Source organism: Thamnophis elegans, chromosome 1, assembly GCF_009769535.1.
Source record: "Thamnophis elegans isolate rThaEle1 chromosome 1, rThaEle1.pri, whole genome shotgun sequence".
NCBI lineage: Eukaryota > Metazoa > Chordata > Lepidosauria > Squamata > Colubridae > Thamnophis > Thamnophis elegans.
In genome coordinates, this window is record NC_045541.1 from 78,468,011 (window position 1) to 78,488,802 (window position 20,792).

Consider the following 20,792-nt stretch of genomic DNA (forward strand, 5'->3'; position numbering starts at 1 on the left):
GTTATGGTGACAGGATACTAGAAACACAACAATTTATACCTTCAAATTAATCACGTGATCAATATTACATAAGCAATCCGCTCTCCAGTTTTATTGCTCCATTCTGCCATTATATCTTTGTTAATGTGGGAAAGCTACATCTTTGGATAAGTAGAAGTTCAAATTTTGGGGCTGTTTTAAAATTTTACCAGGATACACCCTAAGAATCAAAGGATGTATGGAGACAAAAAATTGTTCTCCCTCTGTTCTCTGATAAAAGGCATTCCCCTGGCAGGAATATTTCAGTTGGTGCAACAGTAAATGAAATTTAAGCTGTTATTAAAGGGCTAATTTTAATAGGCTTTATTAATGTCTATGGAGATTCTCAGTCATCCAGTCATTGTTGTCCCAAAGGTGCTCTTTCAAGAGGCAACTGGACTTTCTGGTTTTTCTTGAAGACATTTCACTTCACAACTAAGAAGTGAAATGAAAAATGTCTTCAAAGAAAAACCAGAAAGTCCAGTTGTCTCTTTGAAAAGCACCTTTGCGCTTCATTAATGGTTTTAAAAAATCAATAACTTTAGGCTGCATTGAACCTAACATATAGAGGAAAAAGGGCGTTGGTACTTACCTGATACGCCTCTTCTCATAGTGGGGGGAGGAGTATCCAGGATGGGTTTGACCTTGTCCTCTCGTGATTGGATTGAGTCAGATAAGCTCTTTGGGCTCCGCCCCCTGATACTGGGCATGCCCAGTTTTACTGACGAAGAGCTCTTTCCGACTCGTTGCATCATTCACTCCAGACTCTTGATTCAATTTTTTGCTTTTATTGTCTTCAACATCAATATTTAAATAACAACATAAACAATGAACATAACACTTAGTCGTACAAACATAGTCAGGGAGGGACTGGATACTCCTCCCCCCACTATGAGAAGAGGCGTATCAGGTAAGTACCAACGCCCTTTCTCCATAGTGAGGGGGGAGGAGTATCCAGGATGGGACGTACCAAAGCCTGCACGTCCCTAGGGAGGGAGACCCCAGATGCCCCCTGTCCCCCACTCAGGCCTGTTGAGGCACGGGTCCTGCCCTGTGAACCGCCTGCAACACCCTGCGGCCGAATGAGGCCTCTGCTGAGGCAAAGGAGTCCAACTTATAGTTCCTAACAAAGGGAGAGGGGGAAGCCCACGTGGCTGCCCTGCAGATTTCGGCCAGGGATGCTTGCGTGGCCCAGGCCGTGGATGTGGCTGCACTCCGCGTGGAGTGGGCTGTGATATGATTTGGTGTCTGTAACCCCTGCGATTGGTACGCAGTGGCAATGCAGGTTCGCAACCACCTGCCAATAGTGGTGGAAGTTACCTTATTGCCCAAGGATCCTGGTTGGAAGGAGACAAACAGGGCTTCGGATTTCCTGTTTGGCCTGGTTCTCCTGAGGTAAATCCTTAGAGCCCTCCTAACGTCCAGAGTGTGCCACTTCCTCTCCAATGGGTGAGAAGGGTCTGGACAAAAGTTGGGCAAAATCAGTTCCTGGGCTCGATGGAAGCAGGAGCACACCTTGGGAATGAAGGATGGATCCAGCCGTAACACCACCCTATCTTGGTGAAAGACACAGAGATCCTCCCTGGTGGACAGCGCCTGCAGTTCGGATATCCGCCTGGCGGAGGTGATGGCCACCAGGAACGCCACCTTCAGGGTCAGGAACTTAAGCGAAACTGTTTGTAATGGCTCAAACGGAGCGCCCGTTAGAGCGTCCAATACCCTGTGTAAATCCCAGGAAGGGTACCTGTGTACCGTAGGTGGTCTGAGATTGGAGGCCCCCTTAAGGAATTGCTTGACCATGGGGTGGTGCGTCAGGCTCTGGTTTCTGCCACACAGGAGAACTGAGGAGATGGCTGAAACCTGTCTCCTAATTGTATTAGGAGATAACCCTCTATCCAGGCCCGCCTGGAGGAAGTCCAGAACCTGAGGTACCGTAGCCTGGATGGGGTTGAACCCCCGGGAGTTGCACCAAGAGTCAAAGGCCCGCCAAGTGGAGCCATAGATGCGCTCTGTGGAGGGCCTGCGGGCGGCCTGGATAGTCCTTATCACCCTGGGGGAGAAGAGGTCTTTCCTCAGGATGCTCCGCTCAATCGCCAAGCGGTCAACTGGAGCCATTGAGGATCCGGGTGCTCCAGCGCCCCCTGGCTGAGGGATATCCTCTCCTGGGGAATTCTCCAGGGCCTCTCCACCGACAGAGACTGGAGATCTGCAAACCAAGGCCTCCGGGGCCAATGCGGGGCCAACAGAACCACTTCCGCCCCCTCCTGAAGGATCTTCCGTATGACCCTGGGAATCAGGGGCAAGGGAGGAAAGGCGTACAAAAGACCCCTGGGCCATGAGCTCTGCAGAGCATCCGTCCCTTCCGCCCCCCGTGTCCAGTACCTGGAGAAGAACCTCGGGAGCTGAGTGTTGAGGGGAGTGGCGAACAGATCGACTTCCGGGCGCCCGAAGCGCTCGGCCACCTCCTCGAATATCGCAGGCTGTAGCCTCCACTCTGAGTTGTCCACCTCGGCCCGGCTGAGCCAGTCGGCCCTGGTGTTGTCCACCCCCGCTATGTGTTCTGCCCTCAAAGACCGGAGGTTCCTTTCGGCCCACTGACCCAGACGTTTGGCCTCCTTCATGAGGGCCCTTGATCTTGTCCCCCCCTGTCTGTTTATGTGAGCCTTGGTGGTGATATTGTCTGTGAGGACTAATATGTGCTGGCCCCTGACCGAGTTCTGGAACCGTAACAGAGCCAGGCGGACCGCCCTGAGCTCCAACCAGTTTATGTTGTGAGTCCCTTCCGCCTGAGTCCACTCTCCTTGCGCCATCTGAGCCAGCAGATGGGCACCCCACCCACTCAGACTGGCGTCCATCGTTACCGTCAAGCGGTCTGGTGTCCAGAAGGTTTCGCCCTTCGTGATCGCTGGGGACGTCCACCAAGTCAGGGAGCGGGAGACTTCTACCGGGAGAAGTACCTTGGTCTGCGAACAGCTCATGCGCCTTCGCTGGAACGGCAAGAGGAACCATTGGAGATCTCTGGTGTGGAGGCGAGCCCACGGGACGATGCCAATGGCAGAGACCATGGTGCCTAGTAGTTTAGACAGAGTGGCTAGGGACACCTTGCGCTTCCTGGCTATCGAGGAGGCTAGCTGTCTAAGCGCTATCTGTCTGTCGGGTGACAGGAAGACCATGCCCGCCTGGGTGTCTATTCTGGCTCCTAGGTGAATCAGACTAGTAGAGGGGTGGAGGTGACTCTTGGCTAGGTTCACTGTAAACCCGTGGTCCCTCAGGACTGTCATGGTGATGTCTAGGTCTCGCAGAGCGCCCCTAAAGGAGGATGACTGCAGGAGCAGATCATCCAGGTAACATTGGATGCGCACCGGGACCTGTCTCAGGTGCGCTGCCAGCGCTGCCATTACCTTTGTGAATACCCTCGGGGCCGAAGACAGCCCAAAGGGGAGGGCCCGGTACTGATAGTGGTGTCCCATGTAGCAGAACCTGAGATACCTACGGTGATCCTGGGCAATGGGAATGTGCAGATAGGCCTCAGTGAGGTCTATAGAAGTGAGAAAGTCTCCTTGTCTAACCCCCTCCAAGATAGAGTGCAGGGAGTGCATCTTGAACCTCCTATAGCGAATGGAACGGTTCAGGCGTTTCAAGTCAAGGATCGCTCTCCAGCCCCCCGAGGCCTTGGGGATGACAAACAGGATGGAATAGTGCCCCTGACCCTGTTGCTCTGGAGGCACTGGCTGGATCGCCCTGATCTCCAACAGGTGTTGGATGGCTTCCTGCATCAGCAGCCTCCGGGTCGGGTTCTTAGAAACCGGACATATCCGGAAGAAGCTCGGGGGACTGGAAAGAAATTCGAGTGAAAGGCCATGCCTGATGGTCTTCTGCACCCATCTGTCAGAGGAGGTGAGGTCCCAGCGGTCAGCGAAGTGCGCTAAGCACCCCCCAATGGGGAGAACGCTAGACCTAGCTTTAATATTTGCGGAAGGAGCGCCCCCCTCCGCCTCCTCCGCCCCCTCGAAAGGGCCGCTTCTGCTGCCTGCCTCTTTGCTGTCTGTCTGGGTACCTCTGTCTAGCAGGGAATCCCCCTTGATACTGCCTGCCTCCTGAGAAACCTGCCTCTGACCCCCTAAGGGAGTCCTGACCCCGAAAGAAGGAACCAGAGTCCTGACCCCGGGAGTAGGAGCGTCTGGGGTATGGAGTTGACCTGAAGCTGCCTTTCTTCTGGGCAGTGGCGAGGACCTTCCTCTTGTCCTTGTTCTCAACCAGGAACCGGTCTAGAGCCGAGCCAAAGAGGTAGTCCCCTGTGAAGGGGGCTGAAGCCAGGCGCCACTTGTGACGAACCTCCGCCTGCCACTGTCGAAGCCACAGCAGCCTGCGTGATGCCACCGACGATGCGATCGCCCTGGAAGCAAATCTGGCTGCAGCCAGGGTGGCATCTGATGAGAACTGGATGGCCGCTGCCAGCCTGTTGATGTCCTGATGTGACCGGGCATCTGCTATGGGGGTGCGTTGCTGTAGCTCCTGCAGCCACAGCAAGGAAGATCTGATGATGAAAGAGGCTGTGGTGGATGCTTTCACAGCCCAGGCCGCTGCTAGATGGCCCCTCTGCAAGGTGAGGTCTGCCTTCTTGTCCTCCGCCTTCAAGGCATCCTCTGGCTCACCAGGCATGTTGGTGGATGTATGAAGAGCCACGATTGGATCATCTATGGTGGGCTGTGCAAGTAGCTTAGCCAGCTCTTGGTCCACATTGAAGAACATCCTGTCTGAAGAGGAGGGTGAGGGGCCATTTGTAGGGGATGCCCATTGGCGCCTTATCAGGCCTAGGAAGGTCTTGGGCGTAGGAACAGTGTCTGCCTCGATGGCCTGCTCATCAAAGATGTTCTCTGCTGAGAAGCCCTGGCGTTGGGATGTGGCCTCCGCTGCTCTGTTGCCTAGCTTGACCGTTGCCTTGGCCTTGAAGAGCAGGGACTCAAACAGTGAGGGCTGGAACAACCCAGTGAATGTGGGTTTAGGAGGAGGCATGCCTTCATCCTCTGATAGCTTGAGTTCTCTGATCTCGCCTTCCTCACTTTCATTGTCACTGTCCTCCTGGGATGAATCTGAGGAGCTGTGAATCTCCTCCTCCTGGGCTTCTGGGAATTCAGGAGCCCTGGGGGTGGGGGGGAGGGGGGGCCCTTGAGGCTGTGGCTGTTGAAATGCTGCAGCCATGTATTGCTGAAAAGCCTGCATCATTAATTCCTGGAAGTTGGGGGCCCCTGTGGGAGGTGTTTGGTGGGGGCTGATGCCCCTCTGAGCAAGGGGGGGGCTGCCCAAAAGGGGAAAGCCAGTAGGCAAGGCTGCCCCCACAGTAGGGGTGATAGGGGATTGCCACCCCTGAGTAGAGCCCCAAAGTCCCGAGGTGTCTATAGGGATCCTTGCTGGCAGGGCTGGATTCTCCCCTGAGCCTCCATTGGATAAGGGAGTGCCTGGATTTTCTCCCCCTTTGCCTGGGGCATCCTGATGGCTGGCTGCTTTGTTGCAAAGCCTCTCTAAAGCCTTATGCCTCCTCCGCTCGTATTTAGAAGGCTTGGAGGGCTTGTGACCCCTCCCTTCCTCTGGATCTGCCCTGGGGGAAAGGTGCTTTGTTTTGCATTTAGCCTTTCTTCTCCCCCCCCCTCCTCGGGCAGTCTCTGGGGAAGCCACTGACCTGGGTGCTTGCTCTTCTGCCCCTCCGGTGGGGCTGCAGTCCATGTTTGCAGCTGCCTGGGATTCTCCTTCCTGATAGCTGCAGGGCGCCGCCATCTTGGACCACGTGGGTCCTCCCGGCTTTAAAATGGCGCCGACCGGCTTGCAAAGGGGCGCGAAATTTAAAAGTGCCTGAAGAGAGGCTTGAGCTCCTGAGAGCTAGCCACGTGCGCTCCCAGCCGGATTTTCTTCCTCCTGCCTCTCCTCCGATGCCGCTGTGGCCAGAAACAGCTTCTTTCCTCACGATCCTCTGGCCACGTGGAGGCAGCACGGGCGCTCCAGGGCGTTTGGAAGCCCTGGTTCGTTGCTCAACCCCTGAAGGGAGCAACGGAGCGCTCCAGCGACTTACAAGCCTCAGCGGTTAGGGCTGCCTGCTAGAGGCTTTTGCCCGTCCTCCTGGTTAGGGCTGCCTGCTAGAGGCTTTTGCCCGTCCTCCTGCTGCCCGGCCCAGCTCCTCACTGAGTCTCTTCGGATGTCCTCAGTGGCCAGGGCAGCGTGCCGCCCCAGGGGGGCTAGTGGCAGTCCCAATCCTGCAGGAGGGGGCTGTGTGCGAAGCAGGGAGGCAAACTCAACGGGTCCAGATGAGATTTTCCTTTAGATCCTAGTAAATTCCTGGAGCTTCAGAATGAGCAACTTCTCACGATCGGATTGAGTCAGAAAACTGGGCATGCCCGGTATCAGGGGGCGGAGCCCAAAGAGCTTATCTGACTCAATCCAATCACGAGAGGACAAGGTCAAACCCATCCTGGATACTCCTCCCCCCTCACTATGGAGAAAGAAAGTTTTTTTAAAAAAGCACCATGAAATGATGATCAACCAGTAAAAACAAAGAACTGTCTCAACTCACTAAATCTGAAGACCTGATAGCACAAGTTTTAGGGAACTATTGCATAAATTAGCCACTTTATATAACCACTTGTAAGAATTGCATTTATCAGACCTGGACTAATCCTATACCAAAGACTAGGACCTAAAGACACAGTGAGATTAAAACAACATTTGTAGGGTGGGAACCCAAGAAAAGTATAATAGTAATTTCCCTGACTTTCCTCCAAACCATCAACCACATTCTGCTTTGTGGTATCCTGTTGACATCTCTACAGTGTATAGACATGGAAGCTTCTGTTAACTGCCAACCAATTATGGAAGCAACACAAATGGGAGGGTTGCATGTATGGATATGAAAAATAGCATAGTTGAGAGAAATTGGTGGTAGAGAGGCTTCAAAGAACTTATCAGTCCAGGCCATGTTAAAAACAATAGAAGTTCATTAATTCATTCATTTATCAATCACAAGCTTTTATCCTTCTTAAACAAATAGATTGTAATTCTTTAAACCTGCTGATCAAAATACTGTTATTTTAAATCAGCTGAACCAACACTGATTTACTACAACAAATATGACTTTTTCACAAATGACTTGAAAAATACCAGAAATTACTTTGATAGAAGTATGTACATATGTACTCTGATCCAATCTGGAATGGCAAGGCAATTTGAAAGTAGTTAAAACACCACCACATTTCAATCTTACCTCATCAAATATCTCAAGATAGAAAGAATCTACCCCAGGAGGGACAGTGCACTGAATAACTTTGTTCCATCGAGGATTTTTGGCTCCATTATGAGCAGTGGGTGTTTCATAGACAGCATAACCAAGTCGTATTCTGCAGTATGGATCCATGCGCGTCATACCATAGTTTTTTGCCAATTTTGCCTACAAGGAAAAAAAAAACACCCATAAAAGGAATAAATTTTAAGGTATTTTTTTCTGTTATACAAATTCCCAGGCTAAAACATCTACATAATTCTATTCTATTCTAATTCAGTCCAATGTATAATGATTCTCTCAACCATGTAAAAGCTCAATTACATAAATACTGCAATATTAATCAGATCAACCAAAAAAAGTTATTTTCTACAAAGCTTAAATAAAATCAAGACCATTCTTCCATAGCATTCTAGATAACGTACAATTGTCTTCAAAGGGAAATATGTTTACATATGGTGACTGCCAATTACGAAATTCAGAGAAATATAAACAAACAATAAAGAGAAATTACCTGGGTGAACAAAATGGCCAGCAGAAAATTATACCCCGAACAATTCCAAAAGACATATCTTATCAGAAAAATGATAAAACTACTTTCTCCTCAAAAATATCCACTATTTTTTCCTAAAATTAGGTTGAAATATCATGATAGTCACCCGCAGAGCTCATTTACTATTCATCTGTAAAAAAAAAACCCTGAATTTAAAATAATCCTTTCAAAAACACGGAAGAGAGACATTTGGTTAATGTAGAACCAAGCCCTGAGGGAATTTATAGGTAAAAATCAGAAACTTGAGCTGGAATTAAAAATGAAGTAGGAGTTAGTGAAGATAGCAAAGGAAGCTGCGGTATATGTTTATATCACTCGGTTCCAGTTTTGCCAACGTATTTTGTATTAACTAAATTTTGCAAACCTTCTTCAAGGAAAACTTCATTTATAATATACTGCTGTAATCTAAATAAAATTTATCAGACTATCAAACAAGGCTACCTCCATCCAAGGAGAGGTACAACCTAAGCTGGAGAAAGATGCTTTATGTCACAAAGACCTTGTATCTCTTCTATCAAAGATGGATTCAGGAACTCCACAAACTCCCATCTCAAGTTACCACCTTGATCTTTTAAGGGGTAAGTTTAAAGCTATATGCTATTTACATAAATAGATGAGGGATTCTCTCATCTAGATTGAAATTCAGCTTTTTGGCCTTGTTTACTGCAGCCAGGCATTAATTCAGCATTCTACTGCCTCTCCTCAATCTGATGTAAAGGACAAATGGAACTGACTGCCGTTAGCCTAGAAAGGGCATTTATTCTTAATTTCTCAATATTCTTATCCAGCTGTTCATATAGGCAATGAACATGAGGACAAAATGGGACCTTGCAACACCCCATGGCATAAATATGATGGGGTCAAGCAGAAATCTCTCATCACCATCTTTTAGAGACGTCTATCTAAGTATGGGCAAAACTACTTCAAGACTGGTCTACCAACACTTAACTTGGACAACTTCTGTAGACGGATGTCATGGTTGACAATATCAAAAGCTGCAAAAAGTACTAAAAATCAAAAGAATCAATAGGGTTATACCCCATATCTGTTTCAATAAAAAATAATCCAACAGCAATTAAGGCATTTTAGTATCTAAGTACAAATTGATAAAGCCCTGCAAAAATCTTCTTCATTCAAGAATGTCTGGATCTAAGCAAATACCCATGTTTTAGGCACTTTGCCTAGAAAATTGATGTTGACTACTGGACTGTATTTAGATCTTCTGGGTCCATTTCCCTCCTCAGGAGCAGTCTCTATTAATGAAACTGAGACCAGTCCTTTGTGGAGGAATGAATCTGTAACCTCCTGGACCCCATTCAGAAGTCTTATGTACCTGGTGTAAGATTATTAAAAACCTCCTAATAAAAAAACCACATATTAACTAAAGATATGCTCAGAGTGGAGGCTGATTTTAGAGATAGTTTGTACTACTACAACATTATACAATTCTAAAAATAATTTATGCTTATTACTGTATATAATTTGTTTTTCCCTGTAAGAACAATATATAATGATTAGCCAGAAGCCAGTGATGTTCTTTTAATTTTATAGACTGGCATGGAAACATATATTTTAAAGTGTACTTTTTAAAATACCTGCACTACGGTGATACTCAGTCTCCCAACAGTACCCATAGCTCCTCCATATTGTAATTGCTGAGCTGCCTGAGCATCTAATTGGATTTGTTGTTGCTGCTGCGTTGGAGTGATACGAAGGAAATCTTGTGGAAGTTCACCAATATATACCTATGGAGGAAAACACATAACCCAGTTAGATAATACCCTTTGGACTCTCATCCATCCAACTGCCTTCTTTAAATATATCTATTTCCGATATTCCATTCTTTTCTGCTTCTAACTATTCTTTGCATTTCATACATACCATATGGGCCAGATCTTTAACATGATCCATAGGAGAATAATTCTACCTTGTTTTATTTTAGAACAATTTAATATATAAGTAAGCATACTGCACAACAGAATACTAACTACTAACTTAATCAATATACGTCGTCTGTTTAGCAATTGCTTCAATAGAGGCCTGCTCACAATTATGACTGTGAGGAAGTTACTTGCAGCCAATGCATAAATTTACAACATTTCTAATGTCTCTTTCTTAACCATGTGCTTGCCATTACAATATTGCATTGCCCCATGTACTGACCTGTTTTCCCCTCCTCACCTCAGAATGGAAAGATTGCTTAAACAAGCCATCTCTTCCTGAGCTGCTTTTCTCTGCAGTACAGCTCATCCCTAAAAAGTAGTAACTGCAAGTTAACAAGCTCAGCTCTATGATCTTAATTAGTTGATTAGTCCTCTGGCTGACAGCTCAAGAGTGCTAGGGAATCAGCCAGTGTTCATGGATTTATTTTGTGTATTTCCAACCATGTGCCTGCTCACTCTCTTGTAATTCCTTCCTCAATGTAAATACAAACATTATTTCCTTCTTACTACTTATCCCAGCACCAGGATGAACATTCCAAACAGTGGAAGATTGGGTAAAAAGGGCTATAAAATTAGCTCTTGTACCCAAGTTCCTCATGAGTCAATTTCTAGAAATTCTCCGTGCCTTTTGGACTCATACAACTATTTGAGATTGGTTCCTTCTGATACTATAAGTATATTCAGGAACAATTTCTTAATAAATATTTTTCAAAATTTAGTATTATCCTGGTCTCTCTCTTAGTATTCTCATTCTTTGGTATCCATCATACAAATTCTAAAGCATTAACACAACTTTTAATAGCAACACAAATATTACCTGCTCTTATTTTCACTTGCTTACCCCATACCAAAATATCCTCAAGAACAAAGAAGAATTTCAGTTCAGTTGAAGGAAATAAAGAAGACTGACCCAAATTTGATTTCACGTTATTATCCTGGGACACATATATTTGCCTTCATTTGTAAATAATTTATTTTATTTCAAAAAATAGTAGAAAAAGAAAACAAGAACGAACAAAACACAGACACCTACATTGCCAAAAAAATACATAACCGGTTTGTTTGAAAAAGTGAAAAATACAAATTATAAAATGTATGTTGTGTCAACAGTAAAGTTACAATGTAAATATCCAAGTAAATGTATATGTGTGTGTGTTTTTTTCCAACATATGTATAAAGCTATTGTGCTTTTTAAAAACTTATTGTATTGTGTATAAATGAGTTTTATATTTCATTATACTTGTCCATACAGAGTTTACACCTATAGGCATTCCGCTCACAGTAGCAAGTGTAATCAGTTCAGAATTGAATGAAGCCATATATTTATCTTTCCAATGCTTTAATATTAGTCTTTTAGCCATATAATGGCATAAAGAATCCATTTACATCTTCCAATTGTCAAATTTCACGTACTAGGTATGTCATTCAAACGAATATTATCCTCTTAAAATGGGAGCTTAGCTGCCCTTCCTAGCCATATATATTAACTGCCACTACAAAATTTGGAGCTAGGTCTCAGAATATTCCATAGGCTACAAGTTATGTATATCTGTGCTAAAATATTTTTTGGGGAATAAACTGCTGTATCGATTTCTATATTCAATTTAATAGTTGTTTATGATTCTTACTATACCCATTATTTTCATGTGCTAATCATTCACAGCACACCCCTTATTACCATTACCCACATTCCTCATACTCTACAACTAAAGCCTCAATGAAGAAGAGGATAATTGGAACAAATAAAATATTCCAATACTCTATTATAGTATGCATTTATCCAGGATTACTAAAAGAAAAAAAAATCTATTCTCATCTAAAGTTAATATCTAGATTTCAGAGGTTTTACATCTGAGAGTATAAATATTGAAATTATTTTCACAGTTGCTACTATAATGTAAAAATAGTTTAGATCTTTCTTCCATGAAAGATATTTCCTTTTCCTTTGAATTAGAATTGGGTAACTTTGTATTTCCACTACATTGCTTTATCTATAATAAATGCAATGTTATAGTATATCATGTCATGTTTGATTATCAATGAAGCCACAAACCTCAACTGCTGTTCATTTAAAAAAACAGATAAAATGTATCTTTAAATTATCCATAGACCTAACAAGTCAGATTGGTAAGTTATTTAGAATGATTATATGGAGTTGCAAAATTTGATTATTTATTCATTTGCCAAAACAATGTCATAAATGCTAATGGCAGAGAAAAAAGTATGAATAAGAAGTTATGAAACTACTGAAAATAGTCAGTTGCAGGCTTGGGTGTTTTATATTAAAATACAGATCTGGTGATTATGGGACAACTGAGCAAGTAGCATTCCTCTGGGGGGAAAATGCATCTTTGACTAATAAGTCAAAATTAGCCTTAGACTGTCTATTGTCGACCTCACCCCATTCCTAAGAGGTCTTTAAGGGGCGTGCATAAGTGCACCAGTGTGCCTATCATCCCTCTCCTAATATTTCCTTGTATTCAAATTCATTTTATGTATTCATAATCATGTTTATAGTTATATCTGTTATCTAATTCATGCTTGATGAAATAAATAAAATAAATAAAAAAAGAGGAAGAATGTAATTATTTTTCTTGTTCCTCTATATAGGTAGTTCTTGACTTGTGACTGGGTCACTTAAACCAGGGGTCTTCAACTCCTGGGCTGCATCCCACTACTGGGCTCTGAGCCATTTGGAATTGGGCTGTGGAAGCAGCGGGCACATACCCACTTGTGCAAGTGGTGGGCAAGCATATGTGCATGCACTCCACTTGTGTGAGCGGCAGGCACACATGCCCACCACTCGTGCAAATGGAGCTGCATGCACACGCTTGCGTGATGTGAAACCATCCCTTCTTCACCCACCCACCCACTCCAGTTCATAAAGCCAGAAAGGTTGGGGGAATGACAATGAGCAAAAATTGGGGGGAAAAGCAATGATTTTTGTTGTTCAATAATCAGTGAAAAAAGTATAAATATGGAGAAGCAAAAAAAATGAGGAAGCAAAAAAAAAAACCCTAATTAAATGAATTATATAATGACTTACCCCGAGGCAAGATTGAAGGAGGTTAGTTGTGGGAAGTCATATACACAATAGAAGTAACATCTATGTGAGAATGGAATCCTTACAAATGGTTCAATATTAAACCTGGAGTAAGACAAGGATAAGTGATGCCCCTCAGCTGATTAACACATTCATGGGTATATATTCATGTAAGGAATGCTCCTGGTAACATTGGAACTGTGGTGGTTAAGGATGTAGATGTAGGCATGACAATTATGTCATGTTGTTAGCTAAATGCCATGTTCTTTGACAGCTGCCAAAACAGAAAGTAGTTCTTTTCTGAGCACAATTCTTAAGAGTTCCCTTTACAAAATATACCAAGATGAAAAAGGTATGGGCATAAGAATTTCAGCAACCGTACTATTTTCAGTTTAGATCCAATATATCTCCATCTACATTAGGCAAGGAGTTTCTGATTCTTTTTTCCAGTTTTTCTATAAACCGGTGAGGAGGTCAGTGTCTTTATCGGTAACAGACAAGTTTGTAGTTGGTTGTTCACATACGTCTGTTTGAATCTTCAGGGAACCAACTCTGAGGCTGAGAATGATGTGCATTGATTGTTAAATTTTATTGCACAAGAGGAATGGCTATGGAAAAGTATTTATAAAAGCCAACAGTAGTTCTGTTTTATAAAGTGGAATGAACATCTGCAAGTTAAATACAGTGCTGGCAAATAAGTGGAACAGACATTATTTATGTGCCTCAGCAGAACATTCAAATGGGGAAAATAGAAAAATGGATTTTTAAAAAATTAAGCTGTGCAAATGTTAGGAAAAGGATAATGAAAAGAATGTAGACTGTGTTGAAGAATGAATATCAAACTAAGAAAACTTTTGTGCATAACAGTATGCTTAGTTCTACTGAAGTGAGGTGGATGTGTCCCACAAAACCTAAAAGCTGAATGTAGAACTGTATGTGGTAAAATAAGAGAGAAAGTCAATGAATGGTGAATTGCTGCCCAGAGCTTCTTGGGTAGATGGGCAAGAATTAATTTGTAAATATATAATAAAATAGTGAATACCATATTTTTCGGTGTATAAGATGCCTGAAGGTTTTGAAGAGGCAAATTAAAAAAAGTTTTTGCACTCTGCAAACCTCCTAAAAATGGCCCATTTTTTGTAAAAATGGGCCCATTTGTATCAAAAAAAGGGCATGGATAGCTTTTAAGAGGCTTGTAGGGTGCTCCAGGGAAGGGGACAAAAATGAGCAAAAAAAGGCCCATTTTTTGTCCCATAAAATGTGTGGATGTATAAAATGTGTGTAGAAACCAGGAGAGAACAATATGGATAGGTTTAATGATCCACTATATCTTATTCAAATTTGAATCACTATTTCTTGGAAAATATGAATCACAAATATAGGAGGAAGCATATTGCTTCCTTTCTCTGTCTATTGGCTCATCCAGACAGAAAGCCATTATTTTTACTGTTGCCTTTGTTACACTGTATGTTACATTACATACAAATGCAATAGATATATATGTATGTATGTATGTATGTATGTATGCATGTATATGTGTGTGTGTGTAGGTGTGCATGCGCCTCCAAGTCCCTGCTGACTCCTGGCAATTGTCTGGACTTGTTCCTGTAGTTTTCTTGGCAAGAACTGCAGAAGTGGTTTAATCACTGTCTTCTTCCTAGGGCTAAGAGAGTGACTAGCCGAATTGCAAAACCAAAAATCCAAAAGCAGAAGAATAGATACAGGAAATAAAAATGTGAATCAATACAATATTCTGCACTATTCATTTATTGCATACCTCCACAACTAATTATTTGAGAAGCCTAACATAGTATTATAAGGCAGAGTTCCCCAACCTTTCCGGCTCTGCGAACTGGAGGAGGCGGGGGCAGAGCAGATGGTTACCAGCAAGTGGTTGGCAAGCACACATGGGCAGTTCCATTTGTGTGAATGGAGAACACGTGCCCATGCTCACCCGCTGTTTCCATGGCCCTGTTGCAAACTGCTCACAGCTCACTAGTGGGCCGTAATCCATAGGTTGGGCTTATGGCAGAGGTTGGGGACCTCTGTCATAAGGAACGCACAATACATTTTTCTTCTTGAATATATTAAATACAAAATAAAAATGCAGTCAGACATGAGCATTATCAAGGACCAAAATGCATGAAGATGGCATGGTCAACTTTGTATCAACACATTTTTAAAATTAAAATGCAGACGGGCCAAATTCATTTCTCCCAGTTGGTCCCAAACAAGAAACATATTTTATTTGTTTATAGTACTAATATCTGGTACATGGCTATCCTGTTTAGTATTTGTGAGTTTATTTATGGGCTATGATTTGCTAAATTTAGTTCATTTTGGTTCTCTTGCAGACAAATTGAAGTCAAAGATTGAAATAGCTACCAGCAAATTGGCTTTCATCATTACGGTACTTCCAATGGGAACAGGACAGAAGATTAAAAAATCCTAATTTTTCAAAGTTTAAAATACTTCAATCCCTTTTATAAAACAAAAAAATTGAGGAATGTGAGTGTTCCGAGATCCTAACCTCTTTCTATTTTTATGAAATAAACTTTATACATTAATATATGATTAGAAAGGTATCAGTTCGGTTTCTACTTAAACACATTCAATGAAGCCACCATGGTTCTGGTTAATTGATGCCACTGTCAGACTGCTGGCTATTTTTTTAACACTTAACTGAAATATATCTTTCTATAACTTAAGATCATTATTTTGCCTCCAGCTGTGTAAGGGAGTAAGGTTTTCATCTTTTTCAAAGTGACATATCTCTTCAGATGGCCTGAATACTACAATATGCTCCTTCAGTTATCTTTTTTCAAGGCTAAACATACTGAGTTTGCTCTCTCTTTGTTCTCATAAGACTTAGTTTCCAATCCTCCGATTATCATTCTGGTTGTTCTTTAAATTGTTCCAGTCTGTGTGAAACCTTTCTAAAATGTAGTACATAAAACTGGACCTAAGAAAAGGTCCAGACAATAAATTCTTGTGATTGTAATATTCCTTGAGCTTGTCCCAAAAGTGCTTTTTCAAGAGACAACCAGACTTTTTTGTTTTTTTTTCTTTGGAAACATTTCGCTTCTCATCCAAGAAGCTTCTTTAGCTCTGTCTGGATGGTGGGAAATGGAAGGATTTATACTCCTGGCAGACAGTTGGATATTTGCATTTTTTCAGTAGTCGGTAAGGTCATGTAAGGTAAGCCTGTGTCCTCATGGTCACCTGAGTGGTGCAAATGGGTGTGAAGCCTTCTTGGATCTGTTGAAAGACTGTGTTGTAGATTGGAAATAGATGATGTTGTATCATCTATCTAGATGATGTTGTATCCCTCCTCCTCTGATGAGGGAGCGCTGTTCAATTTTGACATAGATGGCCACTTTGACCCCTCTTTCAAACCAGTGGTCTTCTCTGTTCAAAATGTGGTAAGAAACAAGAAAGTCCAGTTGCCTCTTGAAAAAGCACCTTTGAGACTACCCTGACCTGAATGACTGAGAATCTCCATAGACATTCCTTGAGATTTGGAAACTGTACATTTGTTGATGCAGCCAACATTTGCATTTCCTTTTTTTGAATACACTATTGCCAAGCAGGTATAGGAAAAGGGATCAACAGCTTGGTGATAGTACATTGAAAAAAAAGTAAATACAAGCAGAAGAAATATTATCCTATTTACATTTGTCTCAATCAAAATTATTTTAGCCATTAACTCATTCTCCATCAGCAATATCTTCTTCACTTTTAAATTCTATCCTTTAGAACTGTTTCTCAACCTTATTAAATTTAAGACATGTAGACTTTAACTTCCAGTATGCTGGATGAGAAATTCTGGGTCCACCTAGTTATCTAGGATGAAAAATATTGTATCAGATAACTTACCTAGGTATGGGTCATTTACAAACCTACTAAGTATTGTCAGCATCTTTTCAACCCAAGTAAAATCCTAAAACTTGAGTTGATGAAAACATGTTGCAACTACCTAATATGGATGCACTTACGGGACATATCACTCCCAATTCAATATTTACTAAACAACGTTTAATGGACAATTTTATCATTATCAAATAATAGTTTTATATTAATTGTTCAAGTCAAAATTAACATTACCACAATCTAAGTTTATATATATATATGTGTGTGTGTGTGTGTGTGTGTGTGGTGTGTGTGTGTGTGTGGTGTGTGTGTGTGTGTGTGTTTTATTTGTGTTTTTATTTGTGCTGATAAATAAATAAAGGGAGACTAGTATAGATCTATTTCAAGCTATTTAGCTCTCATCAGCTAGCCATACCCTCACTGGGATTCGAACCTGTGCTGTATTGCATCTTAGGCAAACGTCTTAGCCATCAAGCCACAGGTCTCCTCCTTATCATATATATATATATATATATATATATATATATATATATATATATATATATATATATACACACACACACACACACACACACACACACATGTCTCTAGTTATTTGGGTTTTCTCCCGCGTAGAATTGGAGATGTCTTGCAAGACATCTCCAATTCTAGCGGGAGAAAACCCAAATAACTAGAGACCTACATACTAACACCCGCGAAAACCTCAGAAAAATAAACTTATATACATATATAAAAATATAAACAAATTTCCATTTGTTCTTAACAAATTCATGCTGACTTCTAATAATCACTGCCATTTCAATTAGATGGATTGCTTTATCTATTCTACAATCTTCCAATACATCTTTTTAAAGAAGCATACAATATGTTGAGCAATTCAATCTCAAAATAAAGCCAACACATAAATTAATCATTAGTAAATGGCAAAGATATAAAATTATATATCCAACTCTTGGACAAAAAAAAAACCCTTCCCACCCCAAATGTTTGAAAAGGTAACCTTTCCATGTGAGATCTATTGTCTTAGATGAACCGACATGCTTCTGACTAAGCAGAAATAACTGAAACAAGCTACTTTATTAGCAAAGTCAAAAATAAGATAATGCGATAGCAAAAAAAAAAGTCAGTACAGCCAAATTCTATAAGGACGCTTTAGTAAGTGAAGGAAATAGAAAAGCGACAATATTATCCTTCTTTAAATCAAGGGTTTCTCTTTTGGGATTTTTCCCCTCTTTTTAAAAACAACTGTAGGTTCATGGAACCATCATTTACTACGGAGAAAAATCTCAGCTTGAAAAAGCCCGAAAAGTTAGGCCCACCAACAGGCTGGTTTTAATTTGAGGAGCTTTTCATGTCACGAAGGCCCCACCACGCAAGCTTTTTTTCCCCTGAGGTTTTCCTCGCCCTCCGGGCCAGATGAATTTTGCCTCTGGAAGTGACTCTAGCCAGGGTGACCTCTGACTCCACCTACCGTTCACAAGACCATCACGGCCTGGGTGGAGCTGCCCGTCCGCCTTTACGGGCAACCAGGCTGTCAACCGGCGCCTAAGCGGTAAGCCAATGTGCCAGGAAAGAGGAGAGGACTGGACAGACCACTGCGGAACCCTCCGGACACATTCCCAAGAAATCCCCCCCTCCCCATTTCCCCTCTGGAGGTTAAAGAGGAGCGAAGAAATGTAAAGTCCTCGGGTCTTCAAGCGAAGACGACTCACCGAGCCCCGCTGGGTACTAACGGTGGTCGCCATGGCGCCACCTGCAAGACTTCCTTCCTCTCTCGCCGATCGGCCGACGCTCCAAACAGGAAAACTCGGCCGATTCCCCCCTTCGTTTCTTTCTCCCTCTCTCTCGCCACGCCCCCAAATCAACCGCTACTTAGCACTGCGCTTGCGCTCGAGGCTCCCTTGATAACCGGCGCCGCCGGGCGAACCGCTATGTGGTCAGGCGCATGCGTCTTAAAAAAAAGAGGAAATTCCGGTCTTATAAACGTCGTCCTTTCCGCCACCGGCTTTTGGCAGGTGACGTCGAGTTCCCGTGATGGCTTTCTGAGGGAGCACGGGCCTAGGCGAGGATTCACAACGTGGGGAGAGGGGCGTGAGGGGGAGGCTCACTCAGGAACTGCCGAATGTTATGTACGCAATATTGCCTTACAGCTACTTGAAATTATTTAAACGTTTCAGCCGTTCGACTTTCTTCGTCGTCCTTATTGACGTCATTAACCTAAGAACAATACTGCCGTTTCCTCAGCTTCAGAGCTCGCGAGTAGAAGACTAGGGTCCCGTTGCCTTGACGCCGGGAGTCATCCGATTGGTTGGCACAACCGGGTGGGCAGGGCAAGATAATTTAACGCTGACTAAGAAGTTGACGGGAAGGCGATGCTTTTTATTCCGGGGGGGGGGGGGGGGGGGGGTCATTGGTATCTCCTCCCTCTTTTCTTTTTTTTGGGGGGGGGGATTGGCGGTCTTTGCGATTGCCTTAGAATCGCTCTTCGTCTTCCAGCCACTCCAACAGCGAGAAGGGAGATGTATAGGCCGAAATAAAACAGTAGAAAACCCGAGCTGTAGCGCTTGAAGAGCATTGTAGCTTTGTCCCATGCAACAGAAAATTAAGAATAAGGTGGTGGAAAGAATCCCTCAGCCTGCAGAGGGATTCTGTTTGGAGGGTTTTTTCCGAAGTAAACACCAAGGGAAAGGCGCTTAGTTGCTGAGACATGTTTACTTTAAAGGAATCAACATGGATTTGTCTATATGGAGATTCTCTTTGTACTTGTACTTGACGCCTCTTCACCCATCGTGGGTATAGGCGACTTCCATGGAAATTTGACGCCACTGTTTTCGGTCCTGGGCTAGGGTTGTCAGGTGGTGCAGCCAGTCGCTATTATATGATTTTAAATACTTTTAGCGAGAAGGGCCTGCTTCCCTGTTTGTAGCAATGTTTGCACATTGAGGCAACCGATATTGTTTAGCCCTAAAAAAGAATGGATACGGCGATCCATGGAAGCTGTTTTGGCTGGATATACCCAAGATTCTCAGTCATGCAGGTCATGGTTGTCCCAAAGGTGCTTTTTCTTTTCAAGAGGCAACTGGACTTTCTGGTTTTTCTTTGAAGACGTTTCACTTCTCATCCAAAACCCTTCTTCAGTTTTGACTGGATGGTAGAAGCAGCTTCTCGAATGAGAAGTGAAACGTCTTCAAAGAAAAACCAGAAAGTCCAGTTGCCTCTTGAAAAAAAAAGTACTTTTGGACAATCACAAGGATTACAATATCCTTTTCTAGCTTGCTGCAGTTTGAAATCTAATTCTACCCCTTCAATTTTTCCTAGATGCCCAATCTTGGGTTTAGGGACGCTGTTTGGCATACAGTAGTAAATGCTAACCCAGAGTGCAATGCTTGTGTCTGGGTCAGCAGACGGGGTTGTAGTCTAAAATGATGGGAAAGATGTGGCATATTTTCTTTTCAATATCTGTTTTGGCTTTTTATCAATAGACAGCCATGAATCAGAATATCAACTATGGTTACCAAATCAGAATATCAGCTGTGGTTACTAAGTCAATATGTTGACTGACAGTTAAGTACCAAACATGTCCATTCCCTTTGTTATCTTGTGAGCTATATGGTGAATACTTAGGCAAAAAAGAAAAAAATAAATGTAAACAGAACCAAAAGGGGGAAGGCAGGTGGGAATGGGTGGTTCTGAGGCATCTGTGTTTCTGTACCCTGCTTTGCATTAAGCCTAAATATTAGAACACAACTTAGAACATAGATTTCTTCTTTAAAGTATGAATGAAATGACTGCTACTTCAAAATCACTTTTTTCTTTACCTTCTGAAGTGTTCATCTCTTCTACAACCCCTGTTTTCAGCAGAACAAATTATAATCTGAGGGATGTATTAGGAAACCTAGTCTGATGATTTCAAACTTATTTAAATAATATAACTTTCAGATTGGCAATCATTTAATGTCACATCCCATCAACCAGAAACAGAATAGTGCAATTAGAGATTTTTATCATTTGTAATGGATAATTTATCTAACATACATAAACACAAGTTGCAGGTACCTGTGTTGTACTGGCTTGAGTAAATTGATTATGTTGTAGTGC

The 20,792-nt window shown here is 42.8% G+C and overlaps 1 protein-coding gene across 2 annotated transcripts in view; it reads right to left on the reverse strand.

Annotated features, from left to right (window-relative positions):
* The window catches only part of TOLLIP (toll interacting protein), a 36,371-nt gene extending 17,777 nt beyond the window's left edge, over window positions 1-18,594 (reverse strand). Inside the window, exons 1-3 of one of the 2 annotated variants that reach the window (XM_032221769.1) lie at window positions 18,407-18,594; window positions 9,434-9,583; window positions 7,271-7,453 (exon numbers count right to left, since the gene is read on the reverse strand). In XM_032221769.1, the coding sequence (XP_032077660.1) occupies window positions 7,271-7,453; window positions 9,434-9,583; window positions 18,407-18,439 (366 nt within the window). In that variant the 5' untranslated portion in view covers window positions 18,440-18,594. Of the gene's footprint in view, window positions 1-7,270; window positions 7,454-7,799; window positions 7,955-9,433; window positions 9,584-18,406 lie in introns of those variants that run through there. The other variant, XM_032221778.1, reaches the window with a different exon arrangement.
* Between the last annotated feature and the right edge of the window lie 2,198 nt (window positions 18,595-20,792).